The 19570-nt window shown below is 38.1% G+C and overlaps 1 protein-coding gene across 14 annotated transcripts in view; it reads right to left on the bottom strand.

Moving 5' to 3' along the window:
• The window catches only part of KMT2C (lysine methyltransferase 2C), a 204178-nt gene that overhangs the window by 47283 nt on the left and 137325 nt on the right, over positions 1-19570 (bottom strand). For 12 of the 14 annotated variants that reach the window (XM_072854734.1, XM_072854729.1, XM_072854731.1 and 9 more), the window contains 8 exons: positions 19171-19335; positions 18457-18566; positions 12789-12854; positions 11107-11319; positions 6741-6869; positions 4712-4831; positions 2007-2137; positions 165-351 (listed from right to left, as the gene is read on the bottom strand). In XM_072854734.1, coding sequence (XP_072710835.1) covers positions 165-351; positions 2007-2137; positions 4712-4831; positions 6741-6869; positions 11107-11319; positions 12789-12854; positions 18457-18566; positions 19171-19335 — 1121 coding nt within the window. The remainder of the gene's footprint in view (positions 1-164; positions 352-2006; positions 2138-4711; positions 4832-6740; positions 6870-11106; positions 11320-12788; positions 12855-18456; positions 18567-19170; positions 19336-19570) is intronic. The other 2 variants (XM_072854728.1, XM_072854737.1) reach the window with 2 other exon arrangements.

The raw sequence follows: 19570 nt of genomic DNA, 5'->3' as shown, positions 1-19570 counted from the left end.
CTGATTATCAATGTAACTTAACCTCACAAGGACAGTTAATACAGAGAATGTTGAAAAATACATCAGATAAACATTGTGAGAAAAGTGGAAAAGAGAGTGGAAAAGCCCCAGTTGCAACAACAAAATCAAACTACTGAATTATCACTAACTTTAGCTTTGTATACCTTGAGGTCCCAGTTTTGCCTGAGCTGGTGTGGAGGTTGAGCTAAGAAGGGGGTCAGACGAAGGATCCAGGAAATTGGTGGTCAGATTTGTTTTACATGAGAGTGGAAGTGATTCTTCAGGTAAATTATCTAGGCTCATCTTGTTTTGTCTACTGGTATCTAGTAAGTCTTTCCCAAAGAAAGCTTCCTGCACAGAAGACAAAATGATTCAATGTAGGAGGAATACTGTATCTATTGAAAAAGTTGGCTAAACAGCAAAGTTAAAATTCAAAGCCAATGATTACAAGAAACATAAAAATATAGTTTCAGTCTCACATGCCTTCCGGTATGGCAGTATCTCTTCCAGGCCATGAGGCATGGATACAACTTACCTGAGGTAGCTACATTATTAATGTTTTATGATTAAGTTCACACCTTAAATTATATAGAAAAAATATAGTCGTCTTATGTATATGTGGCACAGACAGTGTACCAATACAGCGTTACTATGTATCACGTTACTATGTATACTTTTTCAGTATTTAAAATATTTCTCCTCACACAAAAAGGACAGCTGAAGAAGGGGAATATTACTGAGCAACTTGATCAAGGCCACAAAAGAAGTTTATGAAAAACACGCAAGCGCACTGTGCTCCAAACTCTAGAACAACCATACACTGCATTTCACTGCGCACAAAATCATCCTAACGTCAAACTGCAGTAACAAAACACCTAAATCTGTTTAACTTACATTAGTATCTTTTAAAATATTATGTAACAGCTATCACTCACCTAAGCCTGAGTACTCAGTAATTTGACAACAACCTATCAAATTTTCAAGCCAATTTTTATTCATTATATAAGAACTTCTTCTGCTTTCATGGAGTCTTTAAAAACTTGATTTAGGATACAGCTGCTAAAAATAAAGCTAAAGATAGATTTTTCAGTATCAGTTATTCCAACATAAGCAAAAGAAGAATCTAAGAAATATTCTATGTTTTACAGGAGTAAAATGTGCATTAAGAAAAAAATATTTATCCTTATTAATTGAAAGGAAATGTTGCTTAAGTATTTTCTTTCCAACTCACTTCCCCACTTAGGAAATACAAATTATTTTTAGACAGAGATTGTTCTGCCTCTGTTAATTCCTTGCTTTCAATCCCAATATAGTCTATGTCATGAAGTTTGTTGAACACCTACAAGATAATAAAGTTTTCATGAAAAAGGTGGCTGAGAAGAAGAGCAAGCCAAATAATGTCTCAGTGAGAGACATATATAAACCAATCACTTTATAAACCAGCTGAAGGTAAGTTGCTCAATCACCGTTAATATCCTAGTTATCATCCATGAGTGCTACCTCTTATCTGCTGGGGACATCACAGAATTAATGGGGGGGAGAGAGCAGAGATTATTGTGGTAGGGAGATGCAGGGCATAGAAAAACACAAAACTGTAGGAAAACAAGTTTCTCCTATCAAATCACGTTCTATAATCTTCTGAAAAGAAAAATTAGTATCTTAAGGAAATGGCATGATCAGGCTAAGACATCCTACAGAGCTGAATGCTGAAAACGTCATGTGTCAGTTCAGAGGGAAAAGAAAGGCTTCTTCCCCCGTCTCCTCCACCTCTCAGAACAAGTAGAGAGGCATACATTTAGAAATAACACTAGAGGACTGGAGATTTAACATAATATACAGCTTTCTGTACAAACTTTTCAATCTTCTTTACAGAAAACCCATTTCATTTGAATGATAAAATGGGAATCTGAAAAGAAACATTAATGGTTTAAATGAACTATGAATCAAGACACATAAAGATTAGGTTTTTAAATGTATTTACACAAGAAGTATACCAATAGCTTTACCTGCAAGTAGGCAGGAAAGGTTTCTTCAAGTTTATTTTTCTTTTTCCTGTAACGCTTTTTTATTTTCTCAGTACTTTCAGAAGCTGGGGCAGACTCCTCAACTGGAGTGTCTGGCAGCTGTTCTGTCCAACCTAAAAAGTAATGTTCAGGCACAAATAAGTAAAATACTCGGTATCTTGCTCTAAAGGTACAGTGGCAGCATACCTAACATATCTTGCTATCTATCTGGGTGCATGGGTTTATTCAATCTGTATGTATTCTAAAGGTGGCTTCTATCTATCCAGCTGGGAATTGCCACCTGATCATCTGGGCTCTGGCAGTAAGAAACACCATGTACTAATCACCTTGTTGTACCTTGTTGTACATCACTGGCTGAAGACAGACCTTTAACTTTCATACCTCCAAGCCACCTAAGAATTCGGTAATTTGAGAGGAATTATAGGTGCCATTCAACCAGATATTTGAAAGATAATTCCACTGAAGTAGTATCTCCAAAATCATCAATGCTGAGTTACACATTACTCACCTTTCATCTTGTACACTAATTTTTCTCAAATTAAAAGTAAAAACCTTTTTTTTTTTTAAATCTGAGAAAAGACTGTAGTATAAATAATGAACAGGCTAGAAAAAGAAATCTATAAAGAAGCCCTTCAAGAAAAATTACACATTTATTCATCTACCATATTCCAAAGTGGCACTGTTTTTTCTAATAAACACAAAAGTACACAGTGCGCATCAATCATTCAGTATTTTACTTCAACAGACCAGGGAAAACACCGCAGGTAAAAGCAGAACTTTTTAAGTCCTGCTACTTCCGTCTTGCCAAAGTTAATTACATGAAATTAATGACCCTGGGAAGTTATTTAAGAAACTGTATTATTGTGGTAGTACAATCAGCTATGCTTTGTACTGTAGTGATCTCCTGTACCATATTCAGAGAACAGCAAGTAGAACAAGGCTCACCAACACTGTGACCTCCGCATTGTTTGACAGTGAGCTTTTGCAGAGAAAGGGGGTGGAACATGACAAGAGCAGCAAAAAACTTGGTAAGGCTGATGAGTACTGGCAGCTGAGAAGCAGGCTCTCAGCAAGCTATGATGATTTAAAACATACAAAGATTTTTCTGAGTTATTTTTTTCTTAACAAGCAATTGTGCCTGAGCAGACAAAAAGAAGCTCAAACTTTTAACTGAAGAATACTTGTTTAAGAATACCGCTTTTTAACAATATGCATTGTACTGTGACCCAGAATGGGGAATTAACTTTTTAGCCTTTTCTTTCTTTTTACTTAAAAGGAACAGATCCCCATAGGAATGAAAAACTTTAGAGCAAAATTTTCAGCACTACCTGAAACAATGTAGTATACTATACTGAAATGATATTTACAAAGCAGAAAAACATAGCTATAACACTAATATTAAAGAGAAAGCAGCACTATATCTGAATAGGGGACCTAGCTAGAATACCGGGTTGCACTGATAAAAGAAACGTTTGTTGGCTTCATAAAGTAGTTCTACAAATGCAAGCAAGGACAACATTTAACTATTAGTTTTTAATACTGTCTGGATGCTGTAGTAAAGATCTGGTCTCCAACACGTTGTACAAATATATAGCAAGAGACCGATCTGGCTCTAGAAAGGTTAAAAACACAATAGCTAAACAGACAGGAGAGAATAATAGGAGAAATCAAAGGCCAGAGTCTTCTAACTGAGATGCCATCAGCCAACCTTTAGAAGCAGCTGCCTCCTACTGACTTTACAGGAAAGAGGCTCTGAACTAAACATATTCCACATCTCACCTTAATGATACCTCAATATTTTCTAGATTAAATAGTGTGAACAAATCCAGATGGGTGAAATAAGTCTAATCACACATAGCAAGCAAGAGAACAAGGCCCATAAACAAAATCTGACTTCTTGTTAGGTGCCCAATCTACTGAGTACTACAATGTCAGAGGCATTAAAATGGCTTTGCTATGAGAAGAGAGACCAAACAGAGTAATTCTTCAGCCCTGGAAAAGACAACAACTGATGGGGGAATACGACACATGTCTAGAAAATCCTTCTCTATTACAAATTAATATGGAATGATTTTTTAAAAATTATCTTTCGTAACGTAAAACGTGAGGGTAGCTTATGAAACTCTTAGCTATCCAGTTTAAAATAAGGAATTATTTCTTCATGCAACAATAGTATATCGTTGAACTCACTAATACAGGATTTTTCAGAGCATAAACAGATACATAAAAATATCACACACATTTGTGGAACATGGAACACTGATGAATATTAAAGCTGATGGTCCAGAAGACACCTCTGGATCAGGACTACATCTGGAAGAAGGTGTATCAGAAAGAGGATTGCTTTAAACCTACCTCATTTCTTACACTTTTTTCTGTCTTCTACTGGTCAAAGCTAGGCTAAACAGAGCTCTGATACAATACAGCAGTCCTTATAATCCTCACTATTTATCTCCCACAATAGCCTGCAATTCATTGTTTCAGTTTCTTTGTAAATCATGGGCTCTGCTGAAATTATAAGTATGTAGGAATGAGTATTTTCAGTTGAATTAATAAAGACATCATAACAAACACAAAAAACTTTTTCCTTTGTAGCACATCTCTGGAAAGAATTGTATGTTGATGAGTTGCATTATTTTTATTGCACTAAGCACGAACAAAATTTAAAAACAAGTTTCTGCACTTACCTTCATCTCTTCCAGGCAACTGCTCAGAAACAGATCCAGAAGAATCTTTCCTGGAGAGAGATCTTTTAGTCTTCCCCTGCCCCGTACGACTTCTCTGACGTACCATAAATCCACCAATACCTAACAAGGAAGCAAAAATTCAGTATATTGATTAAAACTATGTTTCATAGTAAGAATGCGAGCCAAGATTATTCTGCAGGTAAAGGAGACTACTACATCTGTAGAGGTCTAAGAATGAATCTGAGATACTTGAGGACTTTTCATTCAGAGTTTTACAAAACATTTCTGAATTTTAATGTATCGGTGGGTATATATGTAATTATCAAAAAGGATCAAATTTTAGGACTGCAAAACATCCACAAGAAGTTCAAATCACCAAACTTTGCAACTTTCACATGTTGGTTTTCCCCTCCCTTGGTAAGCTAATGAATTGCTAGAATTAGAAGTCAATCTACCAAATGAAACCTATTAACTTAAATGACCATAAAAAACCTCTACAAATTGCTCTAGAAGTCCCACCACTCCTAATGATGGTACTAGAGAAGGACATATGACAAAATAAAAAGACAATTAATCAACACCATACTGCCTGAAACTCCAGAATCCTTCACTAGAGATTGACTGCAGTGCTCCTGCTCCTTTACCTGTTGTGTGTGTGTATGTACATGCATCAGACTCAGGTTTGTTTCAGGTGTGTATGTAAGTACATGCATCAGACTCAGGTTTGTTTCATTTCTCAGGGCAATTGTTGGCTGCACAAAACTAATACATGGCTGCTCAACTCATGATCCAAAACCACTCCAAGCAAGCGAAACTCTCTTCTCTTGAGGACCCAGCAGTGGAAATAAATGGCTTGCTGAGGTACGTTATTTGTAAAGAAAAAGGAAATCTCTGTTAAATGATGTGGGTTTGTACCACCATCTCCCCAGGGTGGGCCAATGATGGAAGGCAATATACACAAGCATGACCTGCTGAGACAGGCCTCTTAGCAGCGTGGGAAATGACGTGGGGAGGGTAAAAGGTGGTAGAAATCTCTTTAGTTACTGAGAGAGAAGCAAGAGAAACTGGACCACGTTGTAACTCCTGCTTCCTTTCCTTCCTTCACTGTATTCCTTGCCTTCACCTCCTCAATCATTCCATTGCCTCTGTTCTCCTCCCCTATCTTCATAATCAGAGGATATAGCCCGTTAGAGCAAGCAGGATCGGAGTGACTGGTGAAAACAGTATTTGTGACTGCAAAGAGTACAATCAATTTCTTATCCACAGTAGTGGGAGGCTGCATAATGAAACACAAATTCTGAGATGTTAACACAGATTCTGAGACATACGAAGTTACGTGATACAGGGGCTCTTCAAAAAGCCAGGCGGTGTCTCAGCAGACCTTATTATCTTGGGTTCAGTTTTAGCCCTAACGAATCAGAGCTACTTCCTACGGAGTCACTTAGGTACCTCTAGCTTCTCCTGCCTGGAGACAGCTCAGGTGCACCCAGGACACAAAGTTAATCCACAGTCAAGATAATTAAGAGTCGACTGCACTAATAAATTAAACTAAATGAATTCATCCAATAACTGAATTCATTAAAACTCACTGTCAGAAGTAATGTGCAAATATTTAGTAAATTACTCTTATCAAGATTTCAGAAACTAAAATACCTGCAAAAAGTTGTCTGAAGCCCAGATATTGCCAGATATATGTACATACATACACACACAAAAACTGGCCCTCATCAATTGTATAAATACAGTACATTTTCCTATCAAGTTAAGAATCAATACAACTAGCCAATAATTGACAGCATACCAAGAACAGGTGTACTGCTGAGCAGCAACCTTTGGAAATGTATTTTGATAGGAGGACTAAAAATTATTTTAAACAGAACAGGGAAAAAAATAAAACTAAAATCAAGAATTAGCAGTAGAATACATCAGAATTCCATACTGTTTGTTAAATTATTTTTTTTTAATTACAAAGAAAAAAAGTGTTAAAACAAATGAGGGACACACAATCATATAAATTATTGTATCCTACCAGGTCTATATGGTTTTCGCTTCCTTTTTTTAATCCCATCAGCTCCTTCTGTCACTTTGGTATCATCATCCACAGCTTCCCGTTCTGGGCTGGAATCTGATTTCCCATCACAATCCATAAGATCACCTTCTGCAGAAAACAGGCAACGGTAATTTTAACTGGAAAAGGGAAAGAAGATATTTTTCCAAAGTTCCTACATCTGACTGATTTCTGAAAAACTGATTGAGAATGACAGATTTTTCAAAAGGGTAATAGATACTCATGCTCTCTAAACACTTCGGGGAAACCCACCCTATCTATACACAAAGACCACTATATACATACATTTCCTGCGAAATGATGTCTACACAAAATCAGAGAATAAATGCTATAGTTACTATAGGTGAATCTGAGAAATTTTTCTGGCGCCCCTTTCAGAAGCCTGTGCTATCACAGTTCCTAAGTGTCTGAGCAATACATAGCCATACATTTCTAGCCATACATCAAGGAATATGGATACAACTTAACATGCAAGGTATACTTCGTTTTGTTTATCGTCCACCTAAGTTTTGTTTGGTAAGGCTTTTTTTATTGAGAAGACAGACTGAAAAATTGCAGCCTGCACTTGGAAGGTAATGTATAATGACTTAGTTTGGAGAGTTCTTGACTTGAAGCTGTGTGACTGACTGAAAGCAGACTTTATCTATGCAGAGGAGTTTGACTTATATAGCAGAAAATTCAGCCCAAAGGAATTACTCAGCCTTGAAGATGAAGACTGTAATTTTGAGTATGAGTTTATATTCTGTGGGAAAGCAGGGCAGAAACAGATGTAAAGTATGATGGCATTAAAAATCCTTTGGTGTTGAAGAGGGAGTGAGTTAATTCTGTTTCTGATATCCCCAAAATGTCAATATAATAATGACCTTACACCTTAATTTTATTGTAAAGCTTTTGAAGCATGTTAAGTACGCTCTTGCCTCCGAAAAGATACTGGAATTCCGATTTCCTGCTTTGGATGTAGGTGCATAATCCTGTATGGTCTAAAACCACATACAGTTGTAAGAGGGAGAAATACTGTTACAACAGACAGAGCTGGACTCTTTCATACCACTTCTGCTGTGGTCAAACTACAACCCTTGCTCTTCCACAAGCTGGGTCACAGAGCAGACTTTCCCATTGATGAAGACTTTTCTGAGTTCGACCAGCAAAGCTGGTGGCTTGGCAAAGGCAGTCCCCACTAACCACCACAGCCAATTCCCTCCTCCCCTTAAGAGCATAGATGAGCCCTCTTTGCAACGTGTCCACTTCTGGCAGAAGAGAAACCTGCTTAAGTGCTAACGTGTCCTGCTACACAAAGCATGTATGCCGAATGCTAAACCCCACGGTGGTCCTTCCCATTTACTGACAAAGCATAGCTCTACAAATAGTAGCAGAAGGGCCACATTAAGTCTACCAAAGCAAGCTGAACTTTCAAGTGGACTTTAAAATGTGGAACACCTGATGAACTGCCGAACCAGATGACAGCCTATAGATGAGATGGCGACAAAATTACCACAAGCTCAGTTTTCTCAGATACAGCCTCTTTTTTCCACCTGGAACTTTAGGGTCGAAGTAAGGGTTATTCCTGTTTGCCTGGAATTACTACACTACATTGCTCCAATCAAAGCCGTGGCACAGCTTTATTCATCCTGATGCTCTTACAAAAATTTCGGACCTTCAGAGAACAAACACTGATCTACTCTACAGAGCACATGTAGAGCTTCCAGGAAATCCAGCCAATCTACCATGTACATGCTGTGCTGTTACCGTCACATATATGAATGTGCTGTAACTCTCAAAAAGGCCACGGAAGGTGATCAGAACTGAAATTAAAGTCTGTGGAAGCTTTGGCTCTCCCTTTTATACTCTGCTATTACATTTATGTATCTTGTTATCTAGTTGAAAAGGGATACCTATGAAAGCCAACAAGCAGATAATGAAGTTAGACAAAGTTATATAGAAAACACGCACACGTTTGTAAAAGTAAAGATGATTAACCACTGGAAAAGAACAACAAGGAAAGTGGTTAATTCTGTATCTTGATGCCTTCAAACCAAAATCAAAAGCTTTTTTGCTTTCAACAACCCACCTGATGGACTATATGAAAGTATGACATGAAATTTAAGAGTCAGTGTAATGCTAGGATAATGTACCAAACCCCGTGAATACTGAAGAAAATGAAAGAAAAACAACTAGTTAACTGTTTTAAAGGTTATAAACAAATAAAGGGGAGCTATTATTAAAAAAAATACACTTCTAGTCAACAGCAGACAGTAAGACTGTGCTAACCAAACAACAGGAACAATACTTGCATCAACAAGTTAATGCTGAAACTGCACTGATGGTTAAACTACCCAGTTATCTCAAGTACACTCTCTGTATCTAAAAAAAGCTTCTTATGACATTTAATCTGATTAACAACGAGGGAGGCAATGTTGTATAAACAGAAAGTTAGACTGTGGTGAGGTGGGGTGCCTATGTTCCTCTTGTAACAGACACCTGTATGACTAATTTAATGACATTCACACTTGCCATTTCCCCAGGCCACGGATTAACACCTATTCTACCAACACACTTAACCAGGATGTACAGCCAGACCACGGCAAATGGTATTGCACCATGCTGAATGGTATTCATTCAAATTCATTCATTCAGTGGCCAGGAGAATGGTATTGCACCATGCTGGCTGCTGTTTCTAGTGTTGAAGAGCAGGGATTTGAAGAGTGGGGCTGGCTACTCCTACATGCTTTTCCCACTCTCGTCTCCCACCTTCAGTCTCCTCTGGCTGGAGCTGCTGTGCTTGCTCAGCTGTGAGGGAAGCACATGAGACAAGTACTGGTGGCCCTGGGACACGTGGATCTTTGCTCCATGTCTAGACTTGCAGTGGAAGGAGCTCTCCCAAGGGCTTCTACCATTGACTGAAATGTCATCCCCATACACATGGATGTGCTTGGGTAGGCAAGCGTTAGCCCAGATCTCTTCACCTCTCATCAGCCTCGGAGGCCACAAAAACACTTAAACCTTCCCCTCCCTCCATACCACATGGATACCCCACCCTGGAACCTGAAATCCTTCAGTAAGACTCTACATACAGCGTTATCTACTTGAACTAGAGCAACACCTAGAATTCACTTCTAAACTCAAGTTCTGTCTTAAATTCTACTTTGGAGATGAGGACAAACAAAATCACAGAATCATAGAATCATGGAATAGTTTAGGTTGCAAAAGACCTTTAAGGTCATCAAGTCCAACCGTTAACCTAGCACTGCCAAGTTCACCACTAAACCATGTCCCTAAGCACCACATCTACACATCTTTTAAATACCTCCAGGGATGGTGACTCAACCACTTCCCTGGACAGCCTGTTCCAAGGCTTAACAACCATTTTGGTGAAGAAATTCTTCTTAATATCCAATCTAAACATCCCCTGGTGCAACTGGAGCCCATTTCCTCTTGTCCTATGGCTTGTTACTTGGGAGAAGAGACTGACACCCACCTCACTACAACCTCCTTTCAGGTAGTTGGAGAGAGCAATAAGGTCTCCCTTGAGCTTCCTTTTCTCCAGACTAAACAACCACACTTCCCTCAGCTGCTCCTCATCAGACTTGTGCTCCAGACCCTTCACCAGCTTTGTTGCCCTTCTTCGGACATGCTCCAGTACCTCAATGTCTTTCTTGCAGTGAGGGGCCCAAAACTGAACACAGTATTCGAGGGGCAGCCTCACCAGTGCTGAGCACAAGGGGACGATCACTTCTCTAGCCCTACTGGCCACGCTATTTAGATGCATATAGACAAAATGAACATTTCATCTACGGAAATACACGAAATTATTTTTTTTCCTTGGACTCTCAGGTCAGCCCACCTTATTTCTTTCAGAAGAAATAAATACTCTCAGCAAAGAGCTTTTTACTTCACTTTTCCCTTTGTTTTAAATACCAGCTTTACATACTGGCCAGATCTAGATGTTGCTTTGCTGAGCCAACGTTACCATTTTCAAACAGCGTTTGCACTAAATTTGACAGCCTCAAATACACTTGTACTCAGTGAGTGCACAATATTTTGCACAGGTAACCCAAGGGTTAGACAAAGAGGCAACTTGTATTTCCAGTGTTGCCAGCCTTAGAAAGGTGAGTTTCCTATAGGATGGATGACCCATAAACAGAACAACAACAAGAAAAATCCCTGAAATGGACAACAACGAGCCATGACTATTGTTCAAGTAATTTCCATAAAGCATTCTGTACGAACATACAAGCATCAGTATAATAAAAACTCCCAAGGTTATCTCCAATCCACACATGTACTGCAACACTCCAAGATACAAGACATGCCAAAAGCAGACTGCTACCTCTACTGTCATCCATCTCCCCATCTCTTGAGTGTTCTGACTGGGCATCTGGGGGTGTCTGAAGCACAGCCACACTGTTCTGATTTATAATCTTCAGTTTAAGCTTTGGTTTCGTCCGTTTTCTTCTTGGTACTGTAACAGTTAGGCTCTGTAACTGAGACATGCCGGATTCTGTCAAGCAGACTCCATCCTGGGTGTATGTCTTCGGTGGGTCTACAAAAGTTAAATGAATCATAACAGCAATATAAAGCTCTTTCATTTACAAGTCTTAGATGTTTAGGAATAGCACTTTTAAGAGTTAATAATCCACATGTATGGAGCTCTTTCATGAGTGAGGTAATTGGTATAAATAACACAGAGATATCTGATACTGTCTTACACATTACAGTTACAGCTTTATAATTTAGAGTCTGATGTCAAATCCAGCAACAATCCATTATTTTGCTACAAAACAACTTACATCAAGGGCTCATTAGAAAAAACAATTATTATGGAAATTGGTGCCTTGCAGGGTATTTCTGTACCCCTGGCTCTCACAAAAAACTGTGCAAGTCTTACTTTGGGTCCCTGTTGCTTATTGGCCAAGGCCCTCATCCAGCCCCCAGCACTGTACCTTCATCTTATTAATGACTTTAAGCCTCCCAGAACTCTTGCTAACTCAGGCAAGTTATTAGCCCTATTTCACAGGCAGACAAAAACCAATTTATATCAACTGAGCTGCTCATGATCAAATTGGAAATTGTGGATAGAACCCAAGTCTCCCAAGACCTGCAAGACTGATTCTTCCTCAAGCTGTTACATGATAATTGAGTCTACCAATAAATTCTAACATTCCTTAATTCACCGTGTAGAAAGGCGCTGTCACCTGTGCTGGGACCCTGCAAGTGGAGGTTTGGGAACTTTCAGGGAATGACCAAATAATGAAGAGGCTGCAACGATGCTTCTGCTCTTTGGAGCCAATTAAATAATGATTTGATAACACAGTTTTTGAAAACATATGTGTGTCATAACTTTTGTTCCCTTTAACCTAAAATATTTTCTTATGTGACATCTCACACCTCAAAACGCAGCTGGTTCTGAACACAGTTCTTCCCAGATGACTGTTTTCTTACGCTGAACTAAAAAAGAATGTTTGCTTTAAAAAAAGTTGCATACTCTTTTTCAGATTGAAGATTTGAAGGGAGAACCTTCTCTCAGAACTACATCTGTGCAGTACCAAATGGAAAAAAATTCTGACATGATAGAAGCTGTCCTAGCATGATGGAAGCTGTTAGGTACTATCATTATAAAAAGTTACTTGTGAGTAGGCTTGTCAAGATTTTAAATTCCTAGCACAAACCAGACAAATACAGAAAAGTTGTGTCCTCCTACAGCTTGAGCCTGTAAACATTTGTGTACATGTTTGACTCAGCCCCATGGTGTTATCACTGCTAATATTAAGGCAAGCAACTAAATGTGCAGGATCAAAGCATAATTTAAAGTAATTATTATACTGCAGGTATGGCAGGCAAAAGAGAAGAAAGGAGAGAGAATGAGAAAAAAAAATGAAAAGCATGCTGCGGTAACTGAAGGATAGTTAATGCTGTGTGTTATAAAATCAGAAAAAGGAATTTTTGTCTCATGTGAAAATGTACCCTTAAAATATGCTAAATGATCAAAGATTAAGCATTTACATTCTTTACCTAGTTCTTTTGATTTTGAAATAATCTGAGCTCCAACTGATGAATCACAACAGTCCAAAGAAGGCACTGAAAAATATAAGGAAAATAATTTCAACTTTTAAAAATGGTGACTTGATTTAAACTGAAACTATCAATTAATTTTCCTTCAAACAGTTCTGTTAAACTCCCTAATTTATACTGCTGGCAACATTCACTAGCACCTTTAAAATAAAGTGCTTTTCAGTGCCACAGAAGATGTGACTACAAAACAAGCCTGATACAAACTGAAGTCCTCCAACTTCCTAGAGCCAAGAATGGCATTGGAAGGGCACTGAAATCGATGGTAAATTATCTCCTTCTACTGGACCAGGGGCAAATGAACACATTGGATCTACTGGACTGGAAAGTAAGCTCTACACTAGCCATGATGTCCAGGTTTTGCAGACCTAAGCGTGAAAAATGGGAGGGCTTTGTGTATTGGGTACAAACTGCTGTCGTATTTCCCCAAGGAGGGGCAGGCACACTCCGACAGCTTTGCACACAAGATTCCAGCTGTGTCTATGCTGTCAGGTCTCTTATACAACACATATATCAGCCTTATTTTGTTTCTCATATCTGAGAACAGATGATACATTACTTGTTGAAGTTAGATAGGGTAATTCTTATTCAAGATAAGAATATCGATAAATGAAAGAGCAGAAATTCAATTTAAAAACTACAGCTTGTGTGCTTCAGGGAAGCACTGGAACAGTGTGTCTGAACAAATAATGATCAAAATGTCCTACAATACTAGGCTACTCTTGTTGTGGGTAATGCTCTTCCCATCTGCCTTAATTACAATAACCGTAATCACACTTCGCTAACCTGTGATGTGCAGACTAGACTTTTAATATTAGTAGTGACTTTACAGAGATTATGTAGACAGAGTAAGTAAGGTGAAAATTAGAAGCTTCTATCTCACAAACACTGAGAACTAGAATCAGAAGACCTGTTAGTTTGGCACAGTTAGCATCACCATATAGTCAAGTTTATCCACACTTTTTTCTGTTTTTGCCTAGAAATCTTATCCACGCTGAATTTAAGACTCAGACAAACATCTGGAGTATCTACTTTGCATCTGCCACACAAGATGAGATCACTGAGGCAAAGCACGTGTGGGAGGTTCAGTGTTTCTCAGACATGTCAGACCACTGCATGTGTGCTGCTGCTGACCATAGCACACACAGTAAAGGAGTCGGGGGCAAGACCAGGAAAAGCACAAAAGCTTCCAAGTAACACTTAAATTCTTTGCTAAATACAATAATGAATATGAAATCTAGAGGATGCTTTCTAAGTATATAAAAAAATTTAAGGAAAGTGTAAGTCTGTCTTCAAAAACTATAGTCCTTCAAAAGTTTTATGTAAGGTGTAACTAAAGTATATAACCTACAGAAAACCAACATTCCATGCAATTAGTAAATGAAAGCAGCCTATGAGAATTACTGAAAAACTGATACACAGGAGTGGAAGGAAAAGACAAGGAAGAAAATAAACTGACAATGAGATTTTGAAAGAGGCAGAGCTGGAGGGAAACAAAACAATACGGGACAAGCTGCAGGACAGAAGATACTCAAAAGCACTGAATTGAAAGAACAGAAAAAAGGCAGATTGTAAGAAATACTCAAAGTGGAATAAGACGTCATCTGTTCATATAATTGGTTATAATTTACAAGATGTTTTAAGACAGAGATACCAATTATTGAATCGGAATCTAAGGTAAACAAAAATTTCAGAAAGACGGCTGTGAATGGGAATTTGAAATACTTATTTAAAAGTCAAACAACAGGGAGCGTTCTTCTGGTCCAAGTCAGATTGTGAACAATTTTAGCTTTGGAGACTGAATAGAGTTGAAATAGTCAAATAAACAAGCTGATAGTGACAGAGGTGAAGCCTTCAGAGACCAACTCACAAAAGCTGCACAAACAAACAGTGTTTGAAGACAGTATCAAACAGACTTCCAGAAAAGGAGCTAATTAGAGTGCCGATTAAGGATTAAAATCAATAAAATGGATAACAGAGACACAGAGTACTGTTAGAGAAAGACTGTTCAAGGGGGGGGGGAATTAAAAATTGAACAAAAAAGTGTTTTCTGAGGCACTTAGCTGAAGTTTAACCAAAACTATTATGCTTATTTGCAAAGGGGTTTAAACATGCTGAGTATCATACAGCACTTAGTAGCTTCAGTTGAAAACAAATAATTGCACAGAATACAATACGATGAGAAGAATCACAGTTTCAAAAAGGAAGGGAGCTGCCATTTGTAAGGCTGTAATAGAAAAGAACAATTCTAGGAAGAAATTAAATCAGCATAAGGAACAGAGCAAAATGGTTGATGTAGAAACACAACACTAACAGAGCACTATTGGATGCCTGCATAACTGTGTGCATGACGCAGGGATTTCTTTGTAAACACAGTCACTTACAAGAACATAAGAGTTGACACAATAAATGTGCTAAATAATAAAAAAATTCAAAAGTTATTTTTTTAACATACAGTATTATGTTGCTTTTGTATCCTGTATTTGTAAAGTACATAGAATTAAGTTTCAGAATGAAGAAAAAATTAACTCAGTTTCATGAAAATTGTACAACAGAGGCTCCCAGCCATAATGTGCATATCACTGGCAGTATCAAGCATCTCTGAATTAGTAAGTGATAGGAACTCCTCGCTGCCTCTGTGGTCACACTTACTTGAGCCACAGGAGGAATACATGCACATGGGCAGCTACCAGAAACTGTTACCAGATCAGCTGTAACTAGCTAAAGAAAACCAGGCAGAGCTGGTCCCTTTGCCTCCTGCAGACAAAGAAAAACAGCACTAAGGGAGGAGGAAGCTGGAGTATGTGGATGGAGAGAGGATGGGAGAAAGTGAGGGATGACATTTGCAGACGGGGCTTATGATGTACAAGGGCAAATGATAGAAAGACAGAAGTGATGCGTAGATGGTCGAGAATTGCTTGTCTAGGAGTGACTGTAGATGAGAGATGCACACACCTTTCCTGAATGTGCAGGAATTACAGGCCAGAGGAAAAGCTGCTGCTGCCTAGAGCAGCTGCTAGTACCCAGTCATTATAATATTCAAGCAATCTAAATTAGAAAAAAATTTCTACAAGGCACAGCAATATGCTGGGGGACATATGTTATAACTTGAGACCATACTAAAAGGAACCTGATGAAACACTGATCAGAGATGATTATTTCAAAAGAATATAGTAATGAAGGTTTATGTTATACTACTTTGGAGCACATCTTACCACATTCTGGCTTTTGATATTTATGTATGTTCAAGAAGAAAACAACTCTTTAGCTTTTATTTCTGTTTCCTGAAGATGACTTCGTAAGATTAGCAGGTATGCATCTGATGTTCTTAAGACGAGACAAGGAAGAGGTCTTACAAATTTAAAAGTTTCCATTTTCTGAAGCAAGAAAAATGGAAGCTCTTTCTCAATACCTACATGCTAGAAGTATTTACTCTTTACTAACAGTAAACCTGCAATGTATTGGCAGTTTACTAGGTTGAGGGGCTCTTCCTTCTTCTAGAAAGTAGTTAAAAAGCTTGTAATAATACTTGCAACACACCTGTGATACATCCAAATGGAAAGAGCAAGAACCATCCCAATAAGAATCCCACAATATGGTATATTTTAAGAAGCTTTCTACTGTTAACGAAGATTTGTTTCTGTAAGTTTATCAAATGCTAATTGTTCTCACCTTGAAACAAAAAATTATAGAAAATTTCCAGAGAAGTTGGAGAATTAATGAAAGACCAAAACATTTCATATAAAAGTACATGCAAGTATTTCTATGAACATGCATCAAATGACATATTCAGACATGCAACTGTGCAAATGTATACGTGTTAAAGAGGTATTATATATACTGAGTCAAAACATGAAAGAGTAAGAGAAACTTGTCTTATAAAAACAGGTGAAAAAAACCTGTAAAGAAAGCTTGGGAACTCCCTAACAGGTCTTGCAGGACTGGTTCCTATTCCTTGTCAGACAAACCTAAGCAACACAACTTCATGAAGGTGTGCAGGAAGGACTAACTCAGGAGCCAGCTTACGCCTGGAAGTGAAACATCTCTGATACTATCTTGCGAAGTTGCTCCATCTCACATATTATGGTCTTTAATTATCTCTAAAAGGTAGCTCTGCCAGCTTAAAAGAGAAAGGAAGAGGCAGTATTTCTTACTTGGACCTTTTTGTTTTAAGTGCTCAAAGCTTATTATCAAAATAAACAAACATCTATGTTATATCTGCAAGTTTCTTGTTTTTCCCACTTACAAAATCTCTTTCTTTTTGAATTTATGAAAGCAGATCTCAAAAATGAAGCGATTTGTAGAAATACATAAGCATAAGTCATTCTTACTTCTAACAGTGATGAAAGTGGATACTTGGAAGTGTTCCACAACCATATGCAGTTGACAAGGGAGTATATAAACCTCCAAGGTCACCTCAGTAGGTTACAATTACTGCCACGCTGTTATGAGGACATGCCAGTGTAAAGGGACATTAGATGCTCTATTGAACTTTCCTTGGCAGACCTCTCAAACACTTGCCTCATGGTATCTTCAGCCTTGATCAGGAAAGCCAATCTTACTGACATCTTCTTGGTGGATATGAATATTTCTTGAAACATTTGCTTCATTCTTCCTTCCTCCTACCGTACTCTCACGTACCCCAAGAAAGGGTTAATGTGAATACTTGAACATGCTATTCCTCTAGGTATAGGTGTCAACGCTCTATTAAAGTAGCAGACTGAAGCAGCAACTCCCGTGAGTTGACATGCAGAGAAAACAGACCTGGGATACCACCCTTGTAGCAAGACCATAAATCATGTAATAGACCAATCTAATTGCTGACAGGCCACTCACAATAACAGTAACCAGTACCATCCCACAGAACCAGATGCTGTAGCTGTGCTTAAAGAGAAAAGTGCAGTAACCTCAGCTTCTGAAGTACCACTGCTATAGAACTATGTAATACAGACTAATGAAGAAGTTGGCATATATATTCACTGATAACATGTGCGAAGAAGAGCAAAGTTCATCAGGAAGAACTATACATTTTAACAAGAAAGTGGCAACTCCCGAGCAGGAAAGCATGGCAAATATTTTTAAAGACTGCAGCTAGGGAGGGAAGCACTGGTCTTAAATACTGGGAGAGCTGAGAGAGTCACATTAATACAACATGAGGGAGCAGGGGAAAAATGCTTATACGGACTGTTGTTACAGCTACTGCTGCTTCAGACAGCCTCAAAGTACTGAAATATAGAAAGTTTTTCTGCTTAGAATTGATTTTCAGATTCTTCTGCAGTTAAGAACTTCAGAGAACTGGGCTTTCTTCCTTCCACTTGACAAAGTGAGATGCCTTTTACCCTTTCAATAGCAAATGCTTTTAGTCTTTTACCAAATTATCTTCAATAAATCTATCCAGAATTCCCTCTGCTAGGTTTTCTCTGGCCTTGCAGCCAATCACTAGAAGGTGTGAAAGAGCTGAGGACACTTCCAGAAGGGCCCTTAAAATAAACATGAAATATCTTACTTCTACCATGAGCCAAATCTCCACCAGAGAAAAGAACCGTAACACATTCCCAAACCTATTTATTGCAGTGTGCAATCCTGCCATTGGTTTCAATTGTCTTCTTACCGTTTGTTGGTGGTATGTATGGCCTACAAATGGTACAGTCAAAACCCATATCAGCTATGTTTTCCACTTCCTCCTCTGTGTTTAAGTTCTGACAGATTGCATGCATCCATCTAGAAATTAAGTGGGGGAAAAAATACAATTTAAAGGAAATATGTGGTGTTTCAGGAGACCCAAATATCAGTATATGGTCCAACTAAATGTGAAATACTTGTTTAGTTTAAATTCTTTTAGGGAGAAATGGTGAATCAGGCTCTCTGTATATAGCATTCCCCTATGGTAGTGTGTGTTAAGTACTGTATATACAGTATCAGATTACCTATTTCCCTTCACAGGAAGGAAATCTCTATAAAACAATGTCCCGGAATCAAGTATGTCTTAGTATTATAATTTTCTCCCTATATTGTAATCATTTTAACTACTTACTTCATACAATTTATCTAGATTTAGCCTCATACCAATAGTCTTGTGAGGTAAATTAGTTTTATTTTTACAGAGAGGGAAAACAAGGCACAGAGTGATTAATTAATTTGCCCAGAGTCATATAATTAAGTCTCCGGTACAACTAGGAATGAACTAATAAGAGACTTCTGAGACTCAATCCAGTGCTCTTTACCACAAGACCATTCCCTTCATCTTTACACTTTCACATTAGGGGGAAAAAATTTAAAATAAGCTTTAAACAGGAAAAACCTGTAAAATATTAGAAATCCTTACCGATCACACTGTCTACACTGAATTATAAGCTCTTCATCTCTGTAAGTGCGATAGCAGATTGGGCAGGTAGACAAACTTGCACAGGGAGCACACTGTGTGTAATTATTTTGCCATTCACATCTTAAACCTGGAGAAGTTGCTCCACAGTGTCTGCACCAAACACACCTGCAGAACAGAAAAAAAGATCTGTTATTTTCAGTTCACAGGAAGATTATTTTGCAGCTTTAAAACATCCTACTTAGAACTGGATAAGTAATTAAGTTTTAGTTCACTAACTGCTTCGGGAGCGGGGAGAGGGGGGATGGCAGAGAGGAAAACTCATTTCAGGTCAAACAATATTTTAATTGAATGAAAATATATTATTTAGATTTCGAAAATTACTAACATCTTCTATACTTTT

Source organism: Ciconia boyciana, chromosome 2, assembly GCF_034638445.1.
Source record: "Ciconia boyciana chromosome 2, ASM3463844v1, whole genome shotgun sequence".
Classification (NCBI taxonomy): domain Eukaryota; kingdom Metazoa; phylum Chordata; class Aves; order Ciconiiformes; family Ciconiidae; genus Ciconia; species Ciconia boyciana.
Note: the sequence above shows the minus strand (reverse complement) of the source record. Positions and strands in the feature narration are given on the sequence as shown.